The sequence below is a fragment of the Tachypleus tridentatus genome, chromosome 6 (assembly GCF_004210375.1).
Source record: "Tachypleus tridentatus isolate NWPU-2018 chromosome 6, ASM421037v1, whole genome shotgun sequence".
NCBI lineage: Eukaryota > Metazoa > Arthropoda > Merostomata > Xiphosura > Limulidae > Tachypleus > Tachypleus tridentatus.
This window is the reverse complement of record NC_134830.1, coordinates 57,259,745-57,284,435: the sequence shown is the minus strand read 5'-3', so window position 1 is coordinate 57,284,435 and position 24,691 is coordinate 57,259,745. Positions and strand designations below refer to the sequence as shown.

The 24,691-nt window shown below is 30.9% G+C and overlaps 1 protein-coding gene across 5 annotated transcripts in view; it reads left to right on the top strand.

Annotated features, from left to right (window-relative positions):
* Positions 1 to 617: 617 nt before the first annotated feature.
* The window catches only part of LOC143252587 (YTH domain-containing family protein 2-like), a 45,884-nt gene continuing 21,810 nt past the window's right edge, over positions 618 to 24,691 (top strand). For 2 of the 5 annotated variants that reach the window (XR_013029052.1, XM_076504945.1), the window contains exons 1-5: positions 860 to 1,097; positions 2,263 to 2,287; positions 5,273 to 5,386; positions 15,747 to 15,814; positions 21,827 to 23,329. Coding sequence is in view for 3 of the 5 variants with exons in the window: in XM_076504945.1 (XP_076361060.1) it covers positions 15,767 to 15,814; positions 21,827 to 23,329 (1,551 nt within the window). In the remaining 2 variants the exon portion in view is untranslated. The other 3 variants (XR_013029051.1, XM_076504943.1, XM_076504944.1) reach the window with 2 other exon arrangements.

Below are 24,691 nucleotides of genomic sequence, written 5' to 3'. Positions count from 1 at the left end.
TACTGCTTTCTGCTCTCAAATATAGTGACTGGTTTTAGTAAAATGAGGTTAAAAGTGTTAGTATCGTATAAGGGTTAGATTTGTTAATTTTTTGTTCTTTTAACAAAGCTGCAATCGTACTATTTGTTGTGTCCACCGCGAGGAAACGAACTCGGGATTTTAGTTTTCTAAAACCGTAAACTTACTACTATCCCACCGGAAGATGGATAGTTGATACAAAAACAATAATTCTGTTTCAGTTAATTGAGTGGATGTACGTCTTTAAATATGTTGAGAATTATTTTAATTAATGGTTAGGTAGTTGTACGTGTATTTTTAAAGATAATGCCTCTCGATGGTTTAGTTGTCAGCTTGGTGATTAAAATTTGAGATTCGGTAGGCACGATATGTATAGTTCATTGTGCAGTTTCGAGCTTAACAACAAAACAAACCAACTTTAAAAGTAATAGTTATATTATGCTTTAGTAATATGAAACATTAATATCCTACGACGGATCAACAAAAAAGTTCGAGTAGTTTTAACGCTCGAATTTGCAGTTCATTCTTTACGGCAAACGTAGCTAGCGCAGGTACATGTAGTTTACTATGCATCTCTGTACTAAAACAAAAGATAACAACAGGAATAAATAAATAAAACCGAACGGGGTAACTAGCTCTTCTATGGGTTTTTCCGAAAAACATATTGAGATTTATCATTTTGTCATTCAATAATATGGTGTTGTATTCAATAGTATCCCACATGTTGACCATGAACAACATTGTATCTCTTTACCTAATAATAAAGTTACCGAAATCGTTAATTCAACAAGAAAGAAATTTTTGTCGAAATTGAGGACTAATGACGTTCAGGTACGTGATTGGTGACGTTTCGCGGGAGTCGGGCTCATGAGAAGCCGCCATTGTTCCTAGTATATCCAGTGTCGTATAATTTTTTCAGATAGTTTACAGCTGTGTTTATATTTGTGAATTAGTATTAACCAGTATAATCTTTTGAAACAACGTATTTAAAAATATATTATTTTTTGGTGTAAAAGTAATAAGCTTCAAAATATAACTAAGTTCGTACATAGACTGGAATGTCCACTAGTGTCGATCAGGTATTTCTACTACTGCTAATGCTTAATATGAGTATTGCTAGTACTAGTACAACATAATATGTTAATAATCACAGTTATTTAAATGTTAAATCAGGAAGTTAAGTTTATTACGTTATACCGGATTATATTGTTATTAGATTCATGATGACGAATGCGGGCTGATGCTTAACACTAATATTAATGATAATAAGTAAGACTAACGCGTAGTAACTAATACCAATGACTAGATTTTGAAATAAAATATGAAAAAATAATCGCTGCTATTATTAATGACTGTTATACCTCTGGAAAATTGTGATTCACAATGTATCAAAATCAGAGTACTGTTTATACAGAACTTCAATAGCATCGTTAAAAGTCCTGTATAAGTATATTTATATTGATATAGTGTCAGATACACTGATAAATGTAAGACCTGTTTTCAGGTTTTTCTTTATATTGGAACTTGAGTCTGGACTTAGCATTTATGATCGTGTGCTTTTATTATTGTTGTATGATTGACTTTATTATGTATAACTCATGAAATTTAAATATAATCACGTGTAACAATAAAAAAAGCATTGGTTTTATCAGTGAAAACCAAACATTTAAATAATTTAAATTGTACTTTATAATTAAACAAATTTTATAATTTGGTATAATTTTGCTTAAAGTTTTTAACAGTGAATTAATTTCCTACGGGGCTAAGGAGCAAAATGAAAAGTAAAAATACAGGTAAAGAATTAGAATTGTAAAGACTTGTAGGGCTACTCATCTGTGGTGAAAGGTATTATAAACTAAATTTCAATCTGTATATCTGATTTTTTTTAGTTGTAGTTTTACATAGTTTTATCAATAAGAGTTGTTTAATTCTTTAATGACACAATAAGTGAAAAGGAAATTGTGAAATATAGATGTGGAACCTTATTATTTAACAAGACAAAGTTGTGTTTAGTTCTTTCACTACACTGTTCTTGTAATTTGTCTGGAGTTTGTAATACATAAATGACCATAATAAAAAAACTAACTTCCTGTGTCACTGTTATAGAAGTTACACAAATTATTGCTAATCATTATTAGTAATTCTACAACTTATATGATTGATATGATAATGAAAGAGATTTCATACTGTTAGTTCACTGTGCATGCATACTAATGTTTTGTTCATATCATTTTTCTTATATAGCGCATGAAAGGCCAAGGAAGTTCAGGTAAGAACTGTACATAAGTTAGTACTTGTAAGTTATATGGATTTGTAGAAACATACAGTATAGGCCTATTTGTAATACTGCATTTTACATTGTAACTCAGAATATGTTGTTTGTACAAAACATTAGCATATAGCTAATCAAAATTGACAGGATAAGTATTACCACCTAATATTTCAAAGCTAATTCAAATAAATACATTTTTCAAAATCAAGCTTGAACAACAAAGAGGCAGAAAATTGCCTGGTAACACTACATTCCAGCAATAACTTTTATGTCATATTGCTTAGCAACAAAAGTATAACCTAATATTATTCGTCGTCTGTCTACTAAAAGTATAAAATGAAATGTATAGACAACAAAACTGGAAACATTTTTGTCTATTTCTTAATTTGGAGTCTGTATTGATTAAAGAGGTTTGCTTGTTTTTATATTAAGTGTAGGTGATAAAAGAGCTTAATTTGTAAATGATTTAAATTTAAAATTGATATTTTTACTTTCAGGATAAATGTTATTCACTGGCTCTAGGGTAGGTGATCCCATAATACATTTTACTTTAGGCTTATAGTTCCAACACTCACTGCACTTAAAAGGTTTCATGGTACCTACTCCCTTGCATCCTTGTCACTAAAATTATAATGGGCAGACAGTAATTGAACTACTTTATCCGGATAAATGCATCTTGTCCTTTTTGACTACTACTGGTTTGAGAAATTAAGAGTGACGTGAAATAGACACTGGCTTTTATGTAGGTTAGATCACTTCAACTTGCTTTGGTCAGTATATTAAAGTTGCAGTTTAACTTTTAAGTGTAACATTATTATACATGATTGAAATGCATTCAGTTTTAAAGTATGAAATTCTCTGGATATTAATGACATCAAATTGTACATAAAGCAAGTTATGTTTGTTAATTTCTGTGAACTGTTTTAACAAGTTGAATTTCTGTCTAAAGTTGCATACACATATTAAACATCTAAACTGCAACTTCCATTAGCTTACAGTTAATGTGATTTCTGCTAAAGTGGAGAATGCTCTTCTGTGACAGAACTTGAAGGAATGTAATGCAACAATCACTCTAGCTTGGGCTTAACATGAATTTTTAAAATACTTCTAAAGTTCTTCATAGTAACTGCAAGCTACCACTGCTTTCAACCGTAAATACCCAAGAGGTTGGTAATGTTTTAAACTCAACCCGAAAGATATAGAATAATAAGAGAGGTACTTATTTTAGATGTATGATTTGTTATATGAGTTTGTTATCGATCTGTTATAGGTATAAAAACATTGTTAACCGACACTTGTCATTATATCAAATAAAGCTTTACTACTTTCCAAACTATGAAACTCTAAATCAAGATAAACTCTAAAATTCACATAATCATTAAATGTATACCAGCTTTGGATTACCTTGACCTTGTGAGGCTTGCTCCTCTCATTGCAAACTTTTCTTAGAATGATTTTTGTTGTTAAATCTAGGTTCTGATTGGCTTCATTAGCTATGAGGCCATCCTTAGTCTTTGTTAAACCTGGTAAGAAGGCTTGGCTCTTCTTAGCTGTTTCCATCCAAAGTAGAAAGAAATTTGTAGAGCTATTTAATAAAATAAAATAAAGCATAACTGTTCTGTGCCTCAAACCATCATATGTCTCATTGATTAGTGACATAGAGCTGAACAAGGGTTTTGAGTATTTCAATATAAAAAATATGGAGTTTTCCAAGAACTTTACACCTAAAATAAATAACGTACAGGTATTTGTAAAAAATGAACATTATTTGTCAAACTCTTTGAGGAAGCATGGCCTCTTTTATCTTGTAAAAGCTGCTGCTAGTTAAAAGTAATCTGCCATTTAATAATGGTCTTTAATTACAGGAAATGCAAAGGTTATCACCAGTTCCTGAATTGAAGGGGAAATGAAAGGAATACTGTTTTCCTTATTAACAAAGGAAAAAAAATATTGTCTTGTTAACAAAAAAATTAAATCAACTGTCAAATGCTTGATAATGAAAACATTCATCTCTGTGTATATTATTAAAATTCTCCTTGTAAACAATTTTAGAATTTGGTGCTGGTTATCACAGTTTGGAGTACATACATATATACACACACACACACATGTACATACATGGGAATCCTTTCAACAGCATTACAAAATAAAAAACATGCTGGCCCAATTCAATGCTTTATATTTTGGAAATGACCCCTTATATACTCTTAACTGTAAATCATTAATTATAACACACACACACACTCTATGTACACTGCTATGTACATTTATAGCATTCTTATCAAAGAAAGATTGTTGACTCAATAGAAAGGGTTCAGAAGAGGGTTATGAAGTTGATTCAGTGGATGTGAAGGGTGTCTTACAGGGGTAGATTAAGATCTCTTATTTCCTCTTGAAAAATGAAAGGTGAAAGATAATCTTACTGAAACTTACAAGATAATATAGGTGTTTGATTGGATAAACACCTTATTTCTTTGTGCTCCAGACAATAGGTGAAAGGAACACAAATTTGGAATAGACAGGTCCTGGGCTCAGTTAAGACTTATTTTTCTTGTGGAAGGAAATAGGGGAGGCCAGTACTGTACATGTTTAAGATGGGAATTGATTTTTTCCTGAAAAATATCAGATGAGCTCAAATTTAATTTTTCTTAGTGTGGATATTCGAAGAAAACGTTGAATGAACAAATGGTCTGTTGTTGTCTGTTTATTCATATATTTGAACACATCTAAATACAGATTTTAGTGAGTTGTGGTATGTTGAATGCAGCACTGTTTGAAATAAGGTGTTTGTGATATCAAAATACTAAGTCTATCATTTTATACAAATTAGGAACTCAAGTTACCAATATTAACAAGTTAGAATATAAAATAAAAACCTCATATTTTTATTTTGCTGTAATATGGATTATGTACTGAATCAAACACTGTGGCCCCATTCAACTTTTTACATTTTGTAAATGGTTCCTTATATACTCACTACAGTATATGATGTCATCATATCAGTCATCAGCTTAGAATGTCCCCATAAGGGTTTTCTCAGCCATCTTTAATCTCTGAAAAGGATACCACATTCTTTCAATCCAAGTTTTTAAGGAGGTAGGTTGTGTCTCGAAGATTCTTATTTATTTTAAATCTAATTACAACTTAGTTACTAAGCTTAATAAGTTATAGTGGAATTTTATGGTATCAGTATAGTTATGATTTTTTTAGTTATTCAACTGTATATATAAAACCTAAAAACAATTTTGTTTGATATCCTCCACATGTGAAATTATAAAAGGCTCAGTAACCTGTGTCGAGCAACAACCAAGTAGAAAGGTCATGGCGAGAAGAAATAACTTTTTGATTTATTGTTCTATGTGTTAAGAAAAATAAGTTTAATAACTTATTTCTAAATAGTAATAATCTATATACATATATGTAATGTATAATAATTGAAATGTGACAAAATATTACAAAACACTGGTCCACTAAAACACAGCCAAGACAGGGAAGACTAAAGGTCAATTTTATATTACTGGATATGTGACCAGAGTACATATGCACCATGTCAATGCAAGTTATGTAATGTTAAGTAGGCATGACTATAAGGCCAATAGAATAGAAATAATAAATATATATGCCCTTATATAGCATTATGAGAGTTAAGCAACTTAGAGTAAACATTTGCATTTGTGTTATAATATGTAGTTATTCTAGTATGAAAAAGCATAATTTATATTTCCTAATTTTTATGGTGGTTATGAGGTCAGTCAGTTGACAGAGCCCACACAGTTAGAATATAGAAAGTATAAAAAATAAAGTCTCACTGAAAACAAATGTTTGAAATGTATTTAGGAGGTTTTAGGGATAAACAAATAATATTTGAGATTTTTGGGAAGAATAATAGTTCTTTTAATCATAACATGAAATTACTTTGCACTTAGACTAGTAACAAAACAGTTTATTTTCACAAACAAATCTTTAGTAAAAATATTTCATTGAAAAACTTTTGTATACTTTTTGTATACAAAATACTTGTAATCTTTAATAAGTCTTCCAAATTTTGTGAAGTTAAATTAACTTTTGATACAGGATGTGTAAGCACTTAATGTGTGCAAATGTGTAGATGAACTGGTGTATATTATACCAAGCCCATAGTGAAAGGAGTAATGTATGGAAATGTTGTGATGGTAGTTCTCAGGGGTGAAATTCTTAAAAAATAAAATTAGGTAGTCAGCTGCAAGAATTGGACCTGTTTTTGAAAAAATGAAATGTGTAAACATAAAAAATGGCAAAGCAGCTCAAATAAGTCCCAGTACTAGTACCACATTAAAAAATATGTTCCAGTAATCAGTATTGGTGAGTATGGTAGAATTTCATCCCTGGTAACTGTAATTTTTGATCTTGTCTGGTAGTTCGGTCAAGCTAATTGGAAAAGTATTTGCTCCAAAACTTTACACTAAAACCAAAAGTATTTTTCTAAATGTATGAATAATGAATTCAGTTGGTGACAAGTGATAAATTCCTCATTTATAGGAATGTAAGGTACATACAGCAGAAATGAAGGTGCTGAAATTTGTTTAAATGAATGGGAAAACCAAGATAGCTCTACTCAAAGTCATGAGCAATTATAGAAGTGTATTTATTAAAGACATCAAATTTCATTTTGAGGGTTTTTATATTCATATGTACTTGGGATAAAAAGGAGCAAAAGTTGACTGTTTTTAGAGTTTAAAAGGAACTTTATTGTTGAATAAAGAAACTGCTGTAGGGGTATACACTTTTTTCTTTTAACTTTGTGTTTTTTAGTGGTGAAAGTAAATATTTTTTACAAGCTGCCAACTTCTTTTACATATGCATTTAAATAGAAGGAATAGCTGTTTTAAATAATAAAGCTTATGGCTTTGTTATGATTCATTTTGAAAATTTAAAGAGGCAATGAAGGCTGTTTTTCAAAATATTTTGAGATTGGAGAAGATTGTTGTTGTGACCTTAATTTTTATAAAAGAAAAAAGGTGGAGTTGGAGAACTAAAGGCCTGCTTGTTTGACTTTGTTATCAAGGTGTTGAAATTTCCCATTAAAGTCCCTTGTAAAAAATTTTTTTATACATAACATTTTTCATTGTTTTCAGGAATTTAATTTTTACGTGTTATTAAAAGGGTGAAAAAATTAACCCTCCCAAGTAACTTTATTGAAGTTTGATACCAAGACACTGATGTTTTGTTGTTTAAAATGAATGTAAAAACATAGTTTCATTTAGTATTTTTTAACTAGTTTCTTCTTTTTAACTACCTGAACAGATTCACTGCAAATGTCTTCTCAATATATATTACATGTAATGACAGTTTTTAGGAGTGACAACATTAATATGTGTGTGTGTACATACATAGTCAATATGTATCAAAGCTACTGTGCTGTAGTTAAAAATACTTTTCTTGTAGTTTTCTTACCTTTTCAAGAATATGGTTATGTATCTTACCTATCAGGCAATGATCAGATACTCTCTATTTTTTTTATAACAGTTGCCATCATGATATGCCTGTATGCTTAACCAGTGTGTAAACTTAATATTTCTACCATAAAACTTGTTAAAAAGTGAAATGTATTAATTCAGCCTTTATGACCATTATGTAAGTTACAAATGGCAAGGAACCATTTGTTTTTCAGGAAGTCATAAATTCAGGTCTTACACTGTAGTATAGTGTTGGGTCCTACTGTTACTGATAGTAACTCATGCTACAAGTCAGCCATTCTGTTAGAAAAAATAAAACTGTCTTAATTGGAATGTTGTCTTTTCTTTCTAAGTCTGAGATTTGTGTTTTCTCATCACGTTACCATCAGAATATGTTAGAATAAGATCAAAGGTTTTTATTCTTTGGATATTTTTGTAAAATTCAATAACACAATTTCTAACCTTTTTTCTTTCAAAAGAAAATAAGGTGAAAGGTTAACTTATACTTGCAAGATAATCCTTCCATTATTAGAATTATTTTATTGACCCTTCTTCAAATCTTTTCCAAAAAGTCAGTATACTTTCTTAATTCAGGAGACAAAAACTTCACACAGAATTTTAACTGAAGCCTAAGTTGTGATTTGTATGATGAAATATTTACATCTTTTAATGTGTTATCAGTACATCTATAAATACACCAAAACTTTTTTTAGTGTCACTATTAGCAACAATGAATTATTATCTTTTATTTAATCCATGCAGTACATTCACCTTCATTGGTCATAATCAAAGGAATATGGATGGGCCACACATTTCCAATTGGGAAAGCCAACAAAAAAAAGTGGAAATTCCACAAGTCAAATTGAATTCCTTATTAATGCAGGAATGTAATATATCAATCCCTGCTATTGTGTAGGTTAATGCTTAACATAAAAAAACAACAGAATTAGAATAAGGATTTTTTGACACTATTTATTTTAATACCAAATTGTTTATTATTTTTAGTTTATTTATGTTACTAGAATTAAACTAGGCATCATTCAGAAGAACTGGCAAACCAGTAGTTTTTGGAACTTCTGGAAATTGTTTTTCACTATAAATATCGCTAAATAGCTATCCTTTTTCAGTGCTGCCCTCTATTTGCAAACATTTTTTATAACTTTCATTGAAAATAGTGAACCATCTAATTTGTTTTTAGTTGTGAAGGAAAAGAAAAAAGTTTATTCTAAAATTGTGCAAAATGTAGATTTCAGGAAGAAAATTTATAAAGTGGTTGAACTGATTACTTGTACATTGGTTTTGAATTTGTTGGAAAGCTAAGAACCACATTGGCCCAGCATGGCCAGGTGGTTAAGGCACTTGATGCATAATCTGAGGGTCATGGGTTCGAATTCCCATCATACCAAACATGGTCACCCTTTTAGCTGTGAGGACATTATAATGCCACAGTCAATCCCACTTTTTGTTGGTAAAAGAGTAGCCCGAGAGTTGGCAGTGGGTGGTGATGACTAGCTGCCTTCCCTCTAGTCTTACAATGCAAAATTATGGGCAGCTAGTGCAGATAGCCTTGTGTAGTTTTGCACGAAATTCAAAACGAACAAAGAACCATGTTAAGTATAATATCTTTTGAAAGAACAAACATATAACATGGAGAAAACTTTCAAGCAATCTTTTTATGTATTATTTTATTAGTACAAGTAATACACAATAGCCATATTATAATAATTATTCCTTGATGTTCTGTGTTGATATGCTTGCTATGGCCTTTTCCATTTTATGCACACTTCTATAATTCTGGTAAGATGTACTGAGTATCACTCTGAGGCTTTTTTTAGAAATCTGCATAGATCTCTTCACAAAAACCTTTCAGTTACTCAAACTTTTTGGTACAAAATGACAAAATACTTCTCATAAGTGTTCCAAGTTGGTGAACATGAAACTAATAAGTAATTTAAACTCTCCATGAGCAAATGGTGATAGGTTTGCCAAGTTTCAGTAAACATGCAAATGTCAGGTTTATAGTTCAACATGAGAGTAATGGATTGGAGTTTCAAATTTTTTTGTATCTCCACAAAATTAAATCACATTAAGGAGATGACTGTAGACCTAACATTTGTAAGTTAATCATAAATACAGTGTCTGTTTTATAATTAACCTTAACTATAAACACATTCATTAGTTTTACATTTCCGTAGTTTCTGTATCTAGTTAATGAAAAACTATTTTATAGAGGTTTTAATAAAACTATAGTATGTTTCATAAAACATGGTGGAGTATTATCTCACCATCCTTAATTCAACTAGATATACCCATATTATAATAATTTAACAAATTATGCCCTTACTGATATTATTAATGTAAGTAAGAAATAGTAAATATTAACTAATAACCCTTCAGGTAGCAACAAGGATCCAGAATGACTAGACTCCATTAATAATAACTTTTTGTTTTAATTGTCCAGCCATCTTGCAGTCCAATAAACTTGTCTCTTCAGCATTCTTCCACTATGGATGCCTTACCTAAACATTTTGATTGGAACATTATGAGAAGCTTTTCTTTTTAAATTGTAGTAAATGAAGTCCACACCCTTTCTCTTCATAATGTTCCTCAAAAAAGTTAAATTAGTAAGGCAAGATTTTGCTTTGGTGAATTCATGTTGAATTTATGACAGAGTTTACTCAATGATTTTTTAAATCTTCTTTTATCAGACTTTATAGAATTTCTCTCAATGCAGAAGTAAGACTGACCAACACATATTTTTCAGTAGTTTTTGGGGCAGCTTGTTATCACCCACAGATAGGAGCAACATAAGTGCCTTTCCAGTCCTCAGGCACGTGTCTATTCTACTGCCCTCCAGAAAATAAGAACAGAGACTATCTCTTATCTTTGTCCTCATTTAAAACTGGGAAAGCCCTTATTTGGCATTTTTTAATTTTCCAGAAGGGCTTAATGAAATGTACTTGAATCGGGTCAATTTCAGTATTTCCTTTAGAACTGTTATGGTGAGAAATACTGCTAATATCATTTAAAAAGAAAGTACAACATTTAAGGTCTCAACCATCATAGTCTTCAATAAAAAAAAAAACTTTGCCATTGGCATTCTTTTATGCAGGAGTTCTGATATTTTCTCAAAGTATAACTTATCTGAGCAGCAGCCAATATTCTGGGATTTTTGTTTAATTTTAGGGGGGGGGGTTCTAATGTATTTCTCTAGGATTATTTTTAAGATTATTATTTTATAAATAATTTTAAAAACAAAATATATTTAACTGTATTTCATCCTGTGCCCCACAGTTTGGGCACTATATTTAAGGTCCAATTCCCATTGTAATATTTTATCCAAATTTAACAGATTAAAAAAAAATCTTGCATTAATTTTAACATTATAAGATTTTCTCTTAATCTTTTTTAATTATCCTTTTTTTAACCTGTAGTTCTGTAACTCTTTCAATCTATGGTCACTAAACTTCTTGAACCTATTAACTTAATCCTTAATTTTCTTTTGTCTTTAGCAAGCCATTCAAGTTTAAAACTACCTTATTATCCTAAAATCTCTCCATCTTAGGAATATGCCACTTTTGAATTAAAAGCAATATATTAAAAAAATGCTTCTCCTGATAATAATTTGTCCAAATTCAAATCTTGTCTCGTGGCTTCAAAAATCTAAAAATTAGGAACTAAAATTTCGTCAGATATAAAAATGCAGTAATCACACTTTCCCAAATATCCATTTACTTTAGCTCTTGCAATCATATTGTCATTAGTGATTAACATTAAGGTTTCCTAATGACTGTAGATGGCTGAAAGCTGTGCAGGCCAGGTGCACATTGTGAAAGTAATTTTGTATATAGGGCTTTACAAGTATAGACTGAGAATGTTTTCATAAATGTTGCATAATATGCTCAGTGTGTTTCACATACTCACCTGACCAATACTTGTTGAAACTATTAAAATCAATGGCAAAGTAAACAATTAAAATGTATTCACAAAAGCCAGATATACAGCTTACCTTTCAGTCTTGTAAAGTATCATAATAAAATAATAGTTTTTCATAAATAAACTAATACTAAGTAACTTTAGTACACTATCAAACTGTTGCATTATTTCACATAAAAAAGTCAGATCTTGAAGACATTTCTCATAATAACAGACTAGAGTTGAGATATTCCCTGTTCAGAAAATTTATTGAACAAACAAAACTTCTTTAGTTTTCTTACATTCTATTTTATCAGTTTGACTGACAATTAACATATAATAAACCAGACACATTTTCAAGTATTGTTTTAATATGAAAATATACATTTAAAACAGCTTTTTGTATTAATCCTTTCACAAAGGACTTGGTATAATGTACGAGTTTGTCTATACATTTGCACACTTTAAATATTTTTACTATAGCTTTTGACATGACGTGCATCTTCACAAAATTTGGTAGACTTTTAGTGAAGATTACAAGTATTTTGTATACAAAAGAGATTTTTTAATGAAATATTTTTGCTCAAGATTTGTTTGTGAAAGTAGTTTGTTTTGTTACTAGTCTGAGTACAAAGTGATTTCATGTTATGTTTAAAACAACTACTCTTCATCCCCAAAATCTCTAAAACCTAAATACATTTTAAATGTTTGGTTTCAGTAAGACTTTATATTCTATATTATTTAGTGTACTCTAACTGTGGCATCTGTCACTTGACCAACCTTGTAACCATCATAAAAAAATTAGGAAATAAATATAAATTATGCTTTTTTCATGCTTAAAGGACTATATTTTATAACACAAAAATGCAAATGTTTATTCTAAATAGCCTAAGTCTCATAACACTATGTATTTACATATATATATATATTTTTTATTATTATTATATTGACTTTCTGATCATGCCCATTAACATAACATACCTTGCAATGATGTGGTGCATGTGCAATCATGTCACATACCCAGTAATATAAAACTGACCTTTAGTCTTCTCTGACACTGGTGTGTTTTGTAGTATACAATTACATTTGAGTTATTATACATTACACACACACACACACATACATACATACATACAAACACAGTTGAATAATAAAAAAATCATAAATAACTACACTGATACCATAGAATTTCACTATAATTTATTAACCTTTGAAACTAATATCTATTTATATTTAAAAAGTATGAAATTTGGAGCAAATTAAAAATACACCCTACCTCATTGAAATCTTCAATTGAAAGAACTTTCAAAGATTAAAATGGCAGGAAAAAAAACACTCTGGGAACATTTTAAGCTGTTGATTGGTTATTCACATGCCATTTTTTTGAAGTAAGTGTATAAATGGAGAACCGTTTCAAAAATTGAAAGAGTTGAATGGGGCCATCGTTTATGATTCAGTACATAATCCATATTTCGGCAAAATAATAAGATATGAGGTTCTTATGCTATATTCCAGTTTGTTATTATTGGTAATTTGAGTTCCTAATTTGTACAAAACTATATGCTTAATATTTTAACATCACAAACATCTAATTTTAAATAGTGCTGCATTCAGCATACCACATAACTCACTAAAATCTACATTTATGCATGTTTTTTTAATATTTACTTTTTAAGTTAAGAAATAAACTTATGATATTAAAATCTGAATTATAATCTACAATTTTATTCCATACATATTGATGTAATTCATAACATAGTAATTCAATAAAATTGTGAATTCAAGTCAACGAATGTGATGACATGGCTTTTGACCAGTGACCCAATGTGAAAGGGTTGAATCTTGAATGTAATCTTACAAAACAAACTGGATAAATTCTTTAATACACAAAATCTGTTAAAAACAATTTCCTTAACATTCTAAAACCCCAGATTGTGTTCAAAGCTATGAATTTGACAAACACACTAAAATATATGTAGTTCTTATATATAGTTGTGTTGATATTGCCTTCTGCTTAAACTAATTCATCATCAAAGTGGTTAAATAGAACATACTTTTACCAGTCAAACAACCAACACTTCTGTTTACACTAGTTAGACTTGTTTACTTTTGAGGTTTTTTAATTTCCTGTGTTGTATTTGACACTTTAAGTGCAACTCTTTTTTTTTTTCAGAAATTATAAATCCTTAGTCAGTATGAGATACACATGTAGAAATATGCCATGTTGAAACATTGTTCTGTACTTTATTTTAATTGAAGTTTTAATACCCATACCAGCCATCTTGAAAATACATTTTTATTTCAAATGGGTTTCTTGTCATCATGAAAAATGGACTAACTGGTAAGAAGTGCTAGTGCCTTGATTATCTGCTGTTTCTGTTATCTACAGTTTTTGGCTTTCCCTCGATCAGAGCAGATAATTGAGGCACCAGTGTATGTTTGTTTACTTTCACAGTAACAAATTCATGCTAACAATTGCATGATATCAACAACACTAGACAGTACTGCCAGAACTAGCCACCTTTGGTCCTGTAAGTCTAAACACATGCACTGATTAGTTGAATTGAGAGAAAGAAAGAGAAGAAAATAGTGGGCAATTAATAATGTGTTGTGCAACGTCAGTGCTTCATTCCTGAAAAAAAAAACTTGAAATCTGCCATTAAAATTCTTGAAACAAAGTTCAGTTTGTGACTCAAAGAATGCAAAAATAGTTTTGGACTTCCAAAAATCAGAACTGTTCTATATTCAAGTTCTGTTCAGCACAGCCCTATATATGAATAAAATTGGATAAAATACTAGGTACCACAGTGAAAGTTTTAGTCACCATGGTGACTTGCTGCCCAGGTTTTGTTGAGTCCTTTCTTACTGTATTGAATTTATGTCGCTATTACCTTGTGTGATCCGTAATAGAATGTTCATTCAGAAGTAACAAGAAGAGCAAGCACCTGTAAACACAGCAAAACTATGCCAAAATGTAAGTTTTTGGACAATAAACAAAACAACCAAAATCTAAAAATATGAAAGTTTTCAGGATTGAGTTTTCATTTTCAATATTATAGTTTATTTCAATTAATAAAATACTCGTTATATCAAAATATTTTCTGGAGCACTTTGTGCACTGCTTAAAAGTCATGCCACCCTTCACTTAGTTTGCAGTAGTCATAGGAAGTTTAACTACCCCCTCCTGCTATTCCACTTGGCATTTCAGTAAATATAACAGTCAGGGTTAACTGCTGTCAGGAGTATTATTTGGGATATCTCTAATTCATATTTTCAATTATCAAATATTTTGTAATGTTTAAATAAAAAATTGTTTAAGAAAAAATTTTGAAGTTTTTGTTTTAATCTATCAGGAACCAGTTTTACATCAGTTTTGATTCCAGTAACATGTTTATACTTTAATTATGAATTAGTAACTTAATTGCACTTTGTTATTTATCCTGAAAATTTATTTCTGTAAGTATGATGAATTAATTGCTCATATCAGTATGTCAGAGAAGAATATACTACTATACTGACAAATAAGTCAAGGAAGAACATGTGGGACTGTGTGAAATAGAGGTTTACTTAGCACAAAAAACACACCTGAGGCCACAGCATGACTGCTCTCATCACTAACATTACTTGATGCAAAACAAATGGTGTAACAAATTCCTTCCATAACTTCTAGTTGATTCTGCTAATTTTCTGTGTGTGGGCTAGTTAAAGAGGTGTAAATATGGTATCTACCATAATTTATGAAAAAAAGTAGGAAGCTGTAGATTCTACTATTATCTAGAATTTAATATTTTTCCTGATCTTATATAGCCCACTGACTCCATAATATCAGAACTTAAACCTAGTTAATGTGTTGTCTTGCTATGTAAGAATTTTTCAAATTTGTTTAATAAACTAATTTGATAAATATGTGATAAAAAGTGTAATATCTTTTCTCCTATTACCAAATAATTAGCATAATCAAACCATGTATTAAATTATCTTGGAATACCATGACAAAAGGAGTTACAGTAAATAGGAATATGTAATGCCAGTTTTGACAAGCATAATTTTTAAAAAAGGTGATATATGTGGTTTATATGCATTAAGTTATTCAATTTATTTTAAAGTACTGAATGGACCAAAGGATATGGTAAAGGATGAAGAATTTGATACCTGGAGAAATCAACCTCAACAGGTAAGGCTTTTTTCCATTATTTTGTGTACATTGCATTTTAGGAACTATGGTATTTACTGTTTTTTGAGTGTTGACTAAAATTTCCCTGTTGTATATTTTGATCTGTTTTTGTATAATCTTAAAACACTGGTTGTTACCCCCATTTACAAGTCTTCTAAACAGTATACAACCAGGATATTTCTTGAGGGTGTGATGTTGTCCACTTGCAGCTTGTGAAGGAACCGAGTAAATACAAGTACAGATGCACTAGTTAGGTAGATAGTTGGTGTTGAAGTGTGTGTAAGATGCCAATTGTCAAGAGTTAAAGTAATTGAGAAAATAAAACTTTTTGACTACTTTAAATGTGGAAAATTTATACCTAAAATAGCTACCATTCTTTCTCATGCCTAATTTATTTAACAATATCAAATATGTGAGAAGTATATGTGAACAGTACCAACAATTACTTTTGTAATAAATTCTCAGTAACCTCAGAATATACTGTTTGGTCACAAGTGAAAAGGAATCTAATGTGTGGCCTGTGAAGCATGTTCTTCATGAGTATATGTTATTTTAGAAGAACTGTGATAAGCAGATATCAAAACACTCAATGTATGCTGGAAAACATTTTAGTGGTTTCTAAGAGATTACAGGGTCTGGAGGCAGGAATACAAATTAATTGTAATTGTGTTTTTCTGGTTGTACAGGATGTTGTTATGAGGTTTTTCTGTGAAGTATTAACATACCTAAATTCCCAGGGATAACAGGAGAATTTAAACACACTTAAGGGGACATTGCACAGGTTCTTGATCAGCAGACTCGTGTGTTGTTGTCTGCCACAGAGTGGTGGACACATCAAATTCCCATGGGACTAATTTTACTGATCAGGCTTTTAAGACTTTCCATAAGCATTAGCTTAATAATTTTCTTATCTAACTGGAGCTAAATGGAATGTATTTATGCCAGTTTTAGAGAAAAACTTTACAAAATTGAAAGTATAAATTGAACTATGTTAGCTATTGAATTTTGGAAAGTATTTCTTGTTTAAACAGAGCATTGTTTATATTGTGGAGAAAAAGAAGGATTGGGTTATCTATATACATGAATCAAATATTTTTCTGAAGCCTATATAATGAAAATAAAAAACACACCAACAAAAAACGTCTCAGAATTGACATCAAAACAGTAGATAAAAGGTGTATTTATTTAATTTTATACATAAAAATTAATTGCAGATTTTGAGGTTGATTTTGGTGTACTCTCATTGGAATTTGTGAATTTCCCGAGTTTTATCTGAGCATGATTTGGTATTTGTAGTCCACCTAGAATGAATTTCATAATAATTTTGAACAAAGTAGTTCTAATTTGTCCTTCTAACTTGAATAGTAGCAGAGTTTGATTTTTAGTCAATCACTTCAAGAAGTCTCAGGATGATGATCTAAACATTCAGTGAAATGTTTTTTGTTTTTTTTACCATTCTTTTCAAGTGTAAAAGTTAGTAATATTTCCATTTCAACAAAGATTCATTCACAGAATGGGAACAAAGTGATAAAAACCTTGCTTCATGATGTGTAGCTACAAGAAAAGGTGTTCCTAAACAACTTCAGCCATATTTTATTTTTGTAGTTTGATGCAAGCTTGCTTTATTATTTATTTATTTTTTTATTTATGATGTTTCATTTTGATAGAATTAAAATGCCTTTTTTGAAAGGACTGGATAGGTTTGATAAATTTTCCACTCAACCACATCAAATTTTGTTTTTCTGACATTATCATTGTTAGGCCTTATCTACCAAATTAACTGTTTAAATGAACAGAGAAAAAAAAAGAAACATTTATGTATAAATTAATGAAAAGTGCATTTGAAACATTTGACGTTTATTAAATAAAACTTTGTGATTAACAATTTCAAATTTTGATAGGTTAAATGAAATGAAACCTTGGCAGGGGTTTAGTTTAGAGAGAGAGAAGTCTGAGGAATTCTCTCCCCAACAGGGGTGTTCAGGAATGTTGTAGTTCCTCTTTGTCCCCACTCATGGAAGATTATTTATCTGTATGTGGGAGTTTTCCTGTATTTTAATTTGGTTTGTTTGAGGCAATGAAGTGAGGTGGGGCAGTATGGAAATGTTGGGTGAGAATGCAGTGTGAGACAAAGGCGGCAAAAAGGAAGTAGACAAATTCAGAGCCCACTGGCAGAAAATAAGCAAGCCATTGACAAACTGCAGCATTATTCAGGCGTTTTGCCTGCTTTGAGCACTTAAATTTTTTCAAAGTAAAATTGCTGGCCACCCAAGACACTCAATCATTGACACCTAGGAAAAACCTGCAGGATGTTTAGGCCAGAAAGTAACCGACAAAGTAGACCCCCTGAGATCCAACTACGAGCTTTTCAACTGCAACAACTTTAATATATGTTATTTGGATGGGTTAAAACAATTTATTTTGTACAACAAATGAAACTATGTGTGTTGTTTTTCTAATCAAACCAAGGATAAAAATGTATAATTTTATAAAATAAAAATTTTAGGAAAGTATTAAAATAATGTGTGAAAACCTATTAGTAAATATTTAAAACCTACAATAGGAATAAAGGTTTTTAATTCTTTGATAAAAGAACAAATCACAAATAGTTTTAAAAATGACAAGGCTGCATCTTCATACAGATATCATGTATGCTAATAAGATATTTTGCATGCAGAAGTTATGTATTCTCTAAAATATAATTCTAAGTTTCAAAGTATTCACCCAGTAGTTTTTTTTCTTGCAATAAAACAAACCATCTAACAGATGTGTCAATTTGACACACCGGTGACTTACATAGTATTATCATTTGGAATATTGTTTTCAGGTTTAGCTCCTCTACTATAAGGAAGATATGAAAATTTGGATAAAGAGTAGACTTAGAGCACGGAAATGTTATCTAGTTTAAGAAATCTAGATCATGGGAAAGCAATTAATGTTTTAGATTTCTTTTTTTAAAAAAAGTTAGAAGAATAAAAGATGACCTGATTCAGGTGTTCAAATCTGTTAAAGGCTCAAGCAGTCTACTTACAGTGAAGCTTATGTTTTACTGGGTAGAAGTTGTTACTCTCCTTTCATTGTCAGTCTGATGAACCCAGATACTGGGTGATAGGCATTGTTGGCATTGGATGTAGAAAACATGGTATAGTTCACAGAATATAACATACTCTTCTTACTTTTGATCTTAAGTTCTTAATATTACAAGTAGCTTGTATAGAAGAAACCAGGAAGTATTCACATTACTGTCCCTTTGTAATATTCAGTGTTCTTCCAGTTAATGACATTTATAGGATTCTGTATTTGGTAGTGCAGATGGGAGATAGAAAGAGGGTTGAGCATTATTAAATACAACCTTTAACAAGTATCTGTTTCATCTCTTTAATTATCAAGAAAGCCAAAATTTTCCCATTGTTTTTTTGCACAGCTTTATGTTGGTTTGATGCTGTTTCAAACTACCATTAAACCATCCACAGCTGATTATTGATACTTATTTCAGTTTAAGTCACATAGTATAGTATGGGTACCATACCTATAAAAAAAAAAAAAAAAAAACTTTTGATGTAAGTGGGAGCCTCAACATGACAAGAAATTCAAAATCTTAAAAAACTAAATTTTTACATCTCAGATAAGATTTAATTCAGGATCTTCCATCACCCCACTCCATTCCCTGCTGGACATGCATATGTCTTCAGTCCACCAGTTATTTATTCATATTAACATTATCAAGAATTCAGAAAATTAATTAAGGTCATAGAATTGCTCACCAGTAAATAAAATTTGCATTAATTTAATTTATTCATGCAGAGATGTATTTGCCTTAGCTACATATATAATGCATCCCTGGGAAATCACTACTATAAATCTTCAGTAGAATAAAATTTTTCCCACAAAGTTTTGACATAAATTATAAATCTTGGGCTTCTCTGACATTTATTGCTTTACTTCTGTAGCTATTTATTGTGGTTTAACCATGATAAATATGTGTGTGTGAGGGGTGTAGAATCAACCATGTTTTATCTATACAAGCATATGTTCAGCTGTAGCTGTTAATTAATTGGGGAATTTGTTTTTAAAAAGAATGTTGGAAAACAAGGGAAAGAGAGGAAGTCTTAGCACTAGATTCACTTTTTGTGATGGATGATGTTTGCAAAATAACCAACATTTGGAAAAAACTTAAAACACAACATTCCTGTAAACACCATATTTATTCAAAAACCAGGTACAAAACTGAAGTTCATACTATGTAAAAACTACACTGACAAACACAACATTATTTATAAAATAAAATGGAATAACCGCCACAACTTAACTATTAGAGAAACAAGCAGAAAAATGGAAACCAGATTTAAAAAACACAAAACAACCTTTACACAGTTTTTGAACCCTGCAAACCAAGTGAGCACAACATAACCATAGAATCCCAGATACTAAGTAGGGAAACAAATATGGACAGATACAAAATCAAAAAAGCCCTACATATACAACAACTAAAACCAAAATTAAACCAATATAAAGGATAACCTTTATTCCTATACTAATTTATAGCCTAACATCTAACTGTAACGTCCCCTACAATCCTGTATCCATTTACACTCTTGTCTCTAAAACGTGCCCAGCAACAGTCAGTTGCAAACTCACTCTTTGGTAACCTGCAGATGACCTAAGAAGGTCAAAACATTGTTCTTTACTTTATTTGGTGAAAGTGTTAATACCCATACCATGCTGTCATAAGTACACTTTTGCCTGTTAAGTGAGCTATTCATTTCCCTTGGTTGGTTATAAAAGATTTGAATAACTGAGTAGTTACAGATGAAACACATCTCTAGTAATGTAAAACAGTACAAAGTGATCTGGAATAAAATATCTGGAAGAATGTACCTAGTATTTTTGTGACAGGGAACTGATAAGTGAATATACCTTTAATTGTTTTAAACATTCAACATTTCATGGGCAGATATATAGCCTTGAGATATCCAGTCTCCAATATACCACTGTGTGCATGTGTGTGTATGTGTGGTGTTAGGCCTTATTCACTGCAAGTAATGCCTTACTGTTTGCACGTTAACCTAATTTATCTGAAGTAACATTACACTGGAAATTACTATTCTTTTCCAAGATATAAACAAAATATGACCAAAAATGCTCATTTTTAGAATGTGTGTGTTGAAAAAAAAATTGTGAAAGGCTATTGTGACATATTTACATTTTTAATTTACTGGATAGATGGTATATTTTTATTTGTTCTACATATATTTTGAGTGCAGTAATGTTAAATTTGTAATGACAAAGACATGGTAATTTCAAAGTTGTATTAAGATAATAATTGAGTGAAAAGAAATTACCTATCTGTTGGGTAAATCTTTCCTGGTAAATGTTTTTGTGCTGAGTGATATGAATTGGTTATCTGTCATTAACCCTAAACATGTACAATCAGTGTTAATATTTTATATTAGTGTAATTTTTGTTTTTGACATTTAATTACGAGGAGCCTACAGCTGAATCTAAAAAAGGATTTATTTTATCTAAGTCAGACTGACTTGTGGTTTTGTCTATCAGTTAACTATATTTTGAAACAGTCTCTGACCAGTATTTATTGGTTAACAGAAATGCTGCATTGAGAGAGTCTCTTAATAAATATTTGTTCAACATCAGCTACATCAACTTATTTAAATTAGAATAGGTCCCTCACTAAAGTTTCTTAATAGAAGAAAACCTATACATTTTTTTTTATGTGTTGGTCAATAACTATTGTAACTACGGGCAGGATTTTGGACCTCTCCCTAGTTTTGTCTCTAGTTGAAAGTTTTGTAGTACTGAAAGAGTTACTGATACTGTCAACAGCAATGGATTTTTAAAATAAAATAATACATGTATTCTTTCTTCTATCAGTGTTTTTAATTGCTGATTTTACTACTTAATTATTGAGTTCTTTCATTTTCAGTTTATTAATCCCATAGTTCAGTAGTTACATGGTTTGATGTTTGTTTGTTTTTGGGTTTTTTATTTCTTTAGGCATATAATGCAGCTATGTCATCATCCAGCATGGGAGATCCCTACATGCCTAGTTACTACCCTTCTATGTCTTTTCCCTATTTGAATCAAGGACTTGGTGATGGTGCATGGAGCAATGGTGGTGATCCTATGACTTTCCTTGGTGGATATGGTGGACAGATGGGAGGTACTGACCAACATTCCCACTACATGGATGGTATGTTTGGTCAGAATAGTTTTACTGGTTATAGTCAAGGTTTTAACTTCTTTCATGGAGGGAGTAGTGACTACTCAGCTTGGGGAAACTCCAACATGGGAGGATGTAAACCAGGACCAGCTGGACATGGCTATCATGAAGACTACTATCGAGATGCATATGAACAGGTTGTTGAACGTGGGGCCTTAAAACATGTGGAACAGGGAATAGGGGGATTGTCTCTTAGTGAACACAAAAGTGAAATACAGTTTCCAAAAGATGGTTATCTTAAACCAGGAATTGCCTCTGCACAAGGGCATTTGATGGCTGACCATCAACTGGCAAAGAAATTTATAGCATCCTCAGCAGACCCTCTCTCAATGGGTAGACCTATTCCTGGTGTTCTAGGGCAACCAGTGGGTTCCAAGAAGATGTCCTGGGCATCAGTTGCCAGCCAGCCGGCTAAGCCGCAGCTAAAGAGTAAACCCAAATCCATTCCTCCACCAACCATGTTGCATGGAAAACATAACACTACTAGCATGGACATTGGAACATGGGAAAGTAAAAATGGAAATGGACCTGTCAATGGTGGAAAAACGGTGCCTCCATCTTCACAGACAAGTTCAGCTACATGGGGTTCTTCCCGTGGGAGTCGGAATAATGGTCCGTCAGGACATGGGTACGTGCCACCTCAACCACTGCAGTTCCAGCACATTTCATTAGCTCAGAATCAACCTTCAGTGGATAGTGATGGGTTTCCATCTCATCCTGTATTGGATAAACTTCGAATGGAAAACAATTATAATCCTAAAGAGTTTGATATGAACCCTAAAAATGTGAGATTTTTTATCATCAAGTCATACTCTGAAGATGACATACATCGATCTATCAAGTATTCGATCTGGTGCTCTACAGAACATGGTAATAAACGACTGGATGCGGCGTATCATGAACGTGAAGGGAAGGGCCCAATATTTTTATTCTTCAGTGTAAATGGTTCAGGACACTTCTGTGGAATGGCACAGATGGTCTCTAAAGTAGACTATAGTGCCTCTTCAAGTGTCTGGGCTCAAGACAAGTGGAAGGGACAGTTCAGAGTTAAATGGATCTATGTGAAGGATGTGCCTAATTCACAGCTCCGTCACATCAGACTGGAGAACAATGAAAATAAGCCTGTAACAAACTCTCGTGACACTCAAGAGGTTCCAGTTGAGAAGGGTAAACAGGTACTGAAGATTATTCATAACTTCAAACACTCTACCTCTATCTTTGATGACTTTCTTCATTATGAAAAACGCCAAGAAGAAGATGAACAGCGAAGAACTCAGGTATGTTAGTGGGTTTCTTAAATTTTAATTTGTTTATTTTCACTGGGCAGTGGTAATCCAGATTTGATATAAAAATAAGCTTAGTTCAATTTATCCAGACATAATTTTTCTGCATACATATGAAGGAAATGTTATTGTATAGGTTTGTAAACTTAGTGGAGATAATTTTTAATACAATTATACATTTTCTTTTAAAATGACATACAGGTTTTCACTGATGAGAGAATATTGATTACATTATCAGTTTTTGAGAAATGCTAATATGAATGTGTGGGTATGTAAATATATATTCATGCTTATGTTGAGAAGACGACTTTTAAAAATATCTTTTTATCATTTTTGTGTAGGCTTTGTTACTTAACATTTATTTCAAATTACAAAAAAAAGTAATAGTACTTTTACATTTTTCTTTGTAAAAATGTTGCATCTTGTGAAACACATTTTTTGTTTAGTATTTAAGTATGAGGAACTGTTTCTTAATGTAGCTTTTTCTTCATAAGAAATAAATTAGATTTATGTGTTCAGAGCAAGTTAAGTATTCTAAGCCTTTAGATTTCTTTATGTTAATTCTCTGCATGATACTTAAAATATATGGTGGTAATATTTAGAACTCCAGAGGTTATGAGACTACTTAAATTTGATGTATATATTTTTTTACTTTTAGATCTGTATTAAATAGCTTTCTGAAAACAAGAAAATACAACACTTCACAAAATTTTAATTTAAAAAGATTAATGATTTATAAAACATATTTTAAGAATGTTACTTCAGAACACTAAAGAACCAGAATAAACTTATCCTGTTGTAGCTGAAAGTTTTTTAATTGTGAAGATTATTAAAACTAGCTATTTCTATCTTGCAGCTTTTGATTTGGTATATGTAAGGGTGTGACTGTTCAAGTTTTTATTTATTTGTTTATTTTTAATAATTGAGTACCTATTTTAGGTCTAGCTATATGTTTCATCCAAGAGTGCATTAGAATATTTAATTTTTGACCTTTGTTTTTAGAACCAAAATTGTAGTTCATTGCATTTTTTTGTTTTTTAAAGACAAATTTAAAAATACCCTTATTTTGGTATTGCTGCATATTGTAACAAATGTTAATTCATTGAACTATTCTTACAACTATTTTGATCATATTTTCACATTTTTATTATTTTCCTTCTACCCTTTTTTTTAATTTGAGTCTCATTTTGTCCTAATGACAGAACATCCTCCCAATAGTAGATGAAGCTCTTATCATTACATAGCTTTTGCAGACTTAAATAGTTGAAGTGAAACATGCTTTTGATCCAAAGCACTACATATATAGGAAATATTCACAAATTATAATTTTGCAAAAACAAATCGTGTGTCACTTCT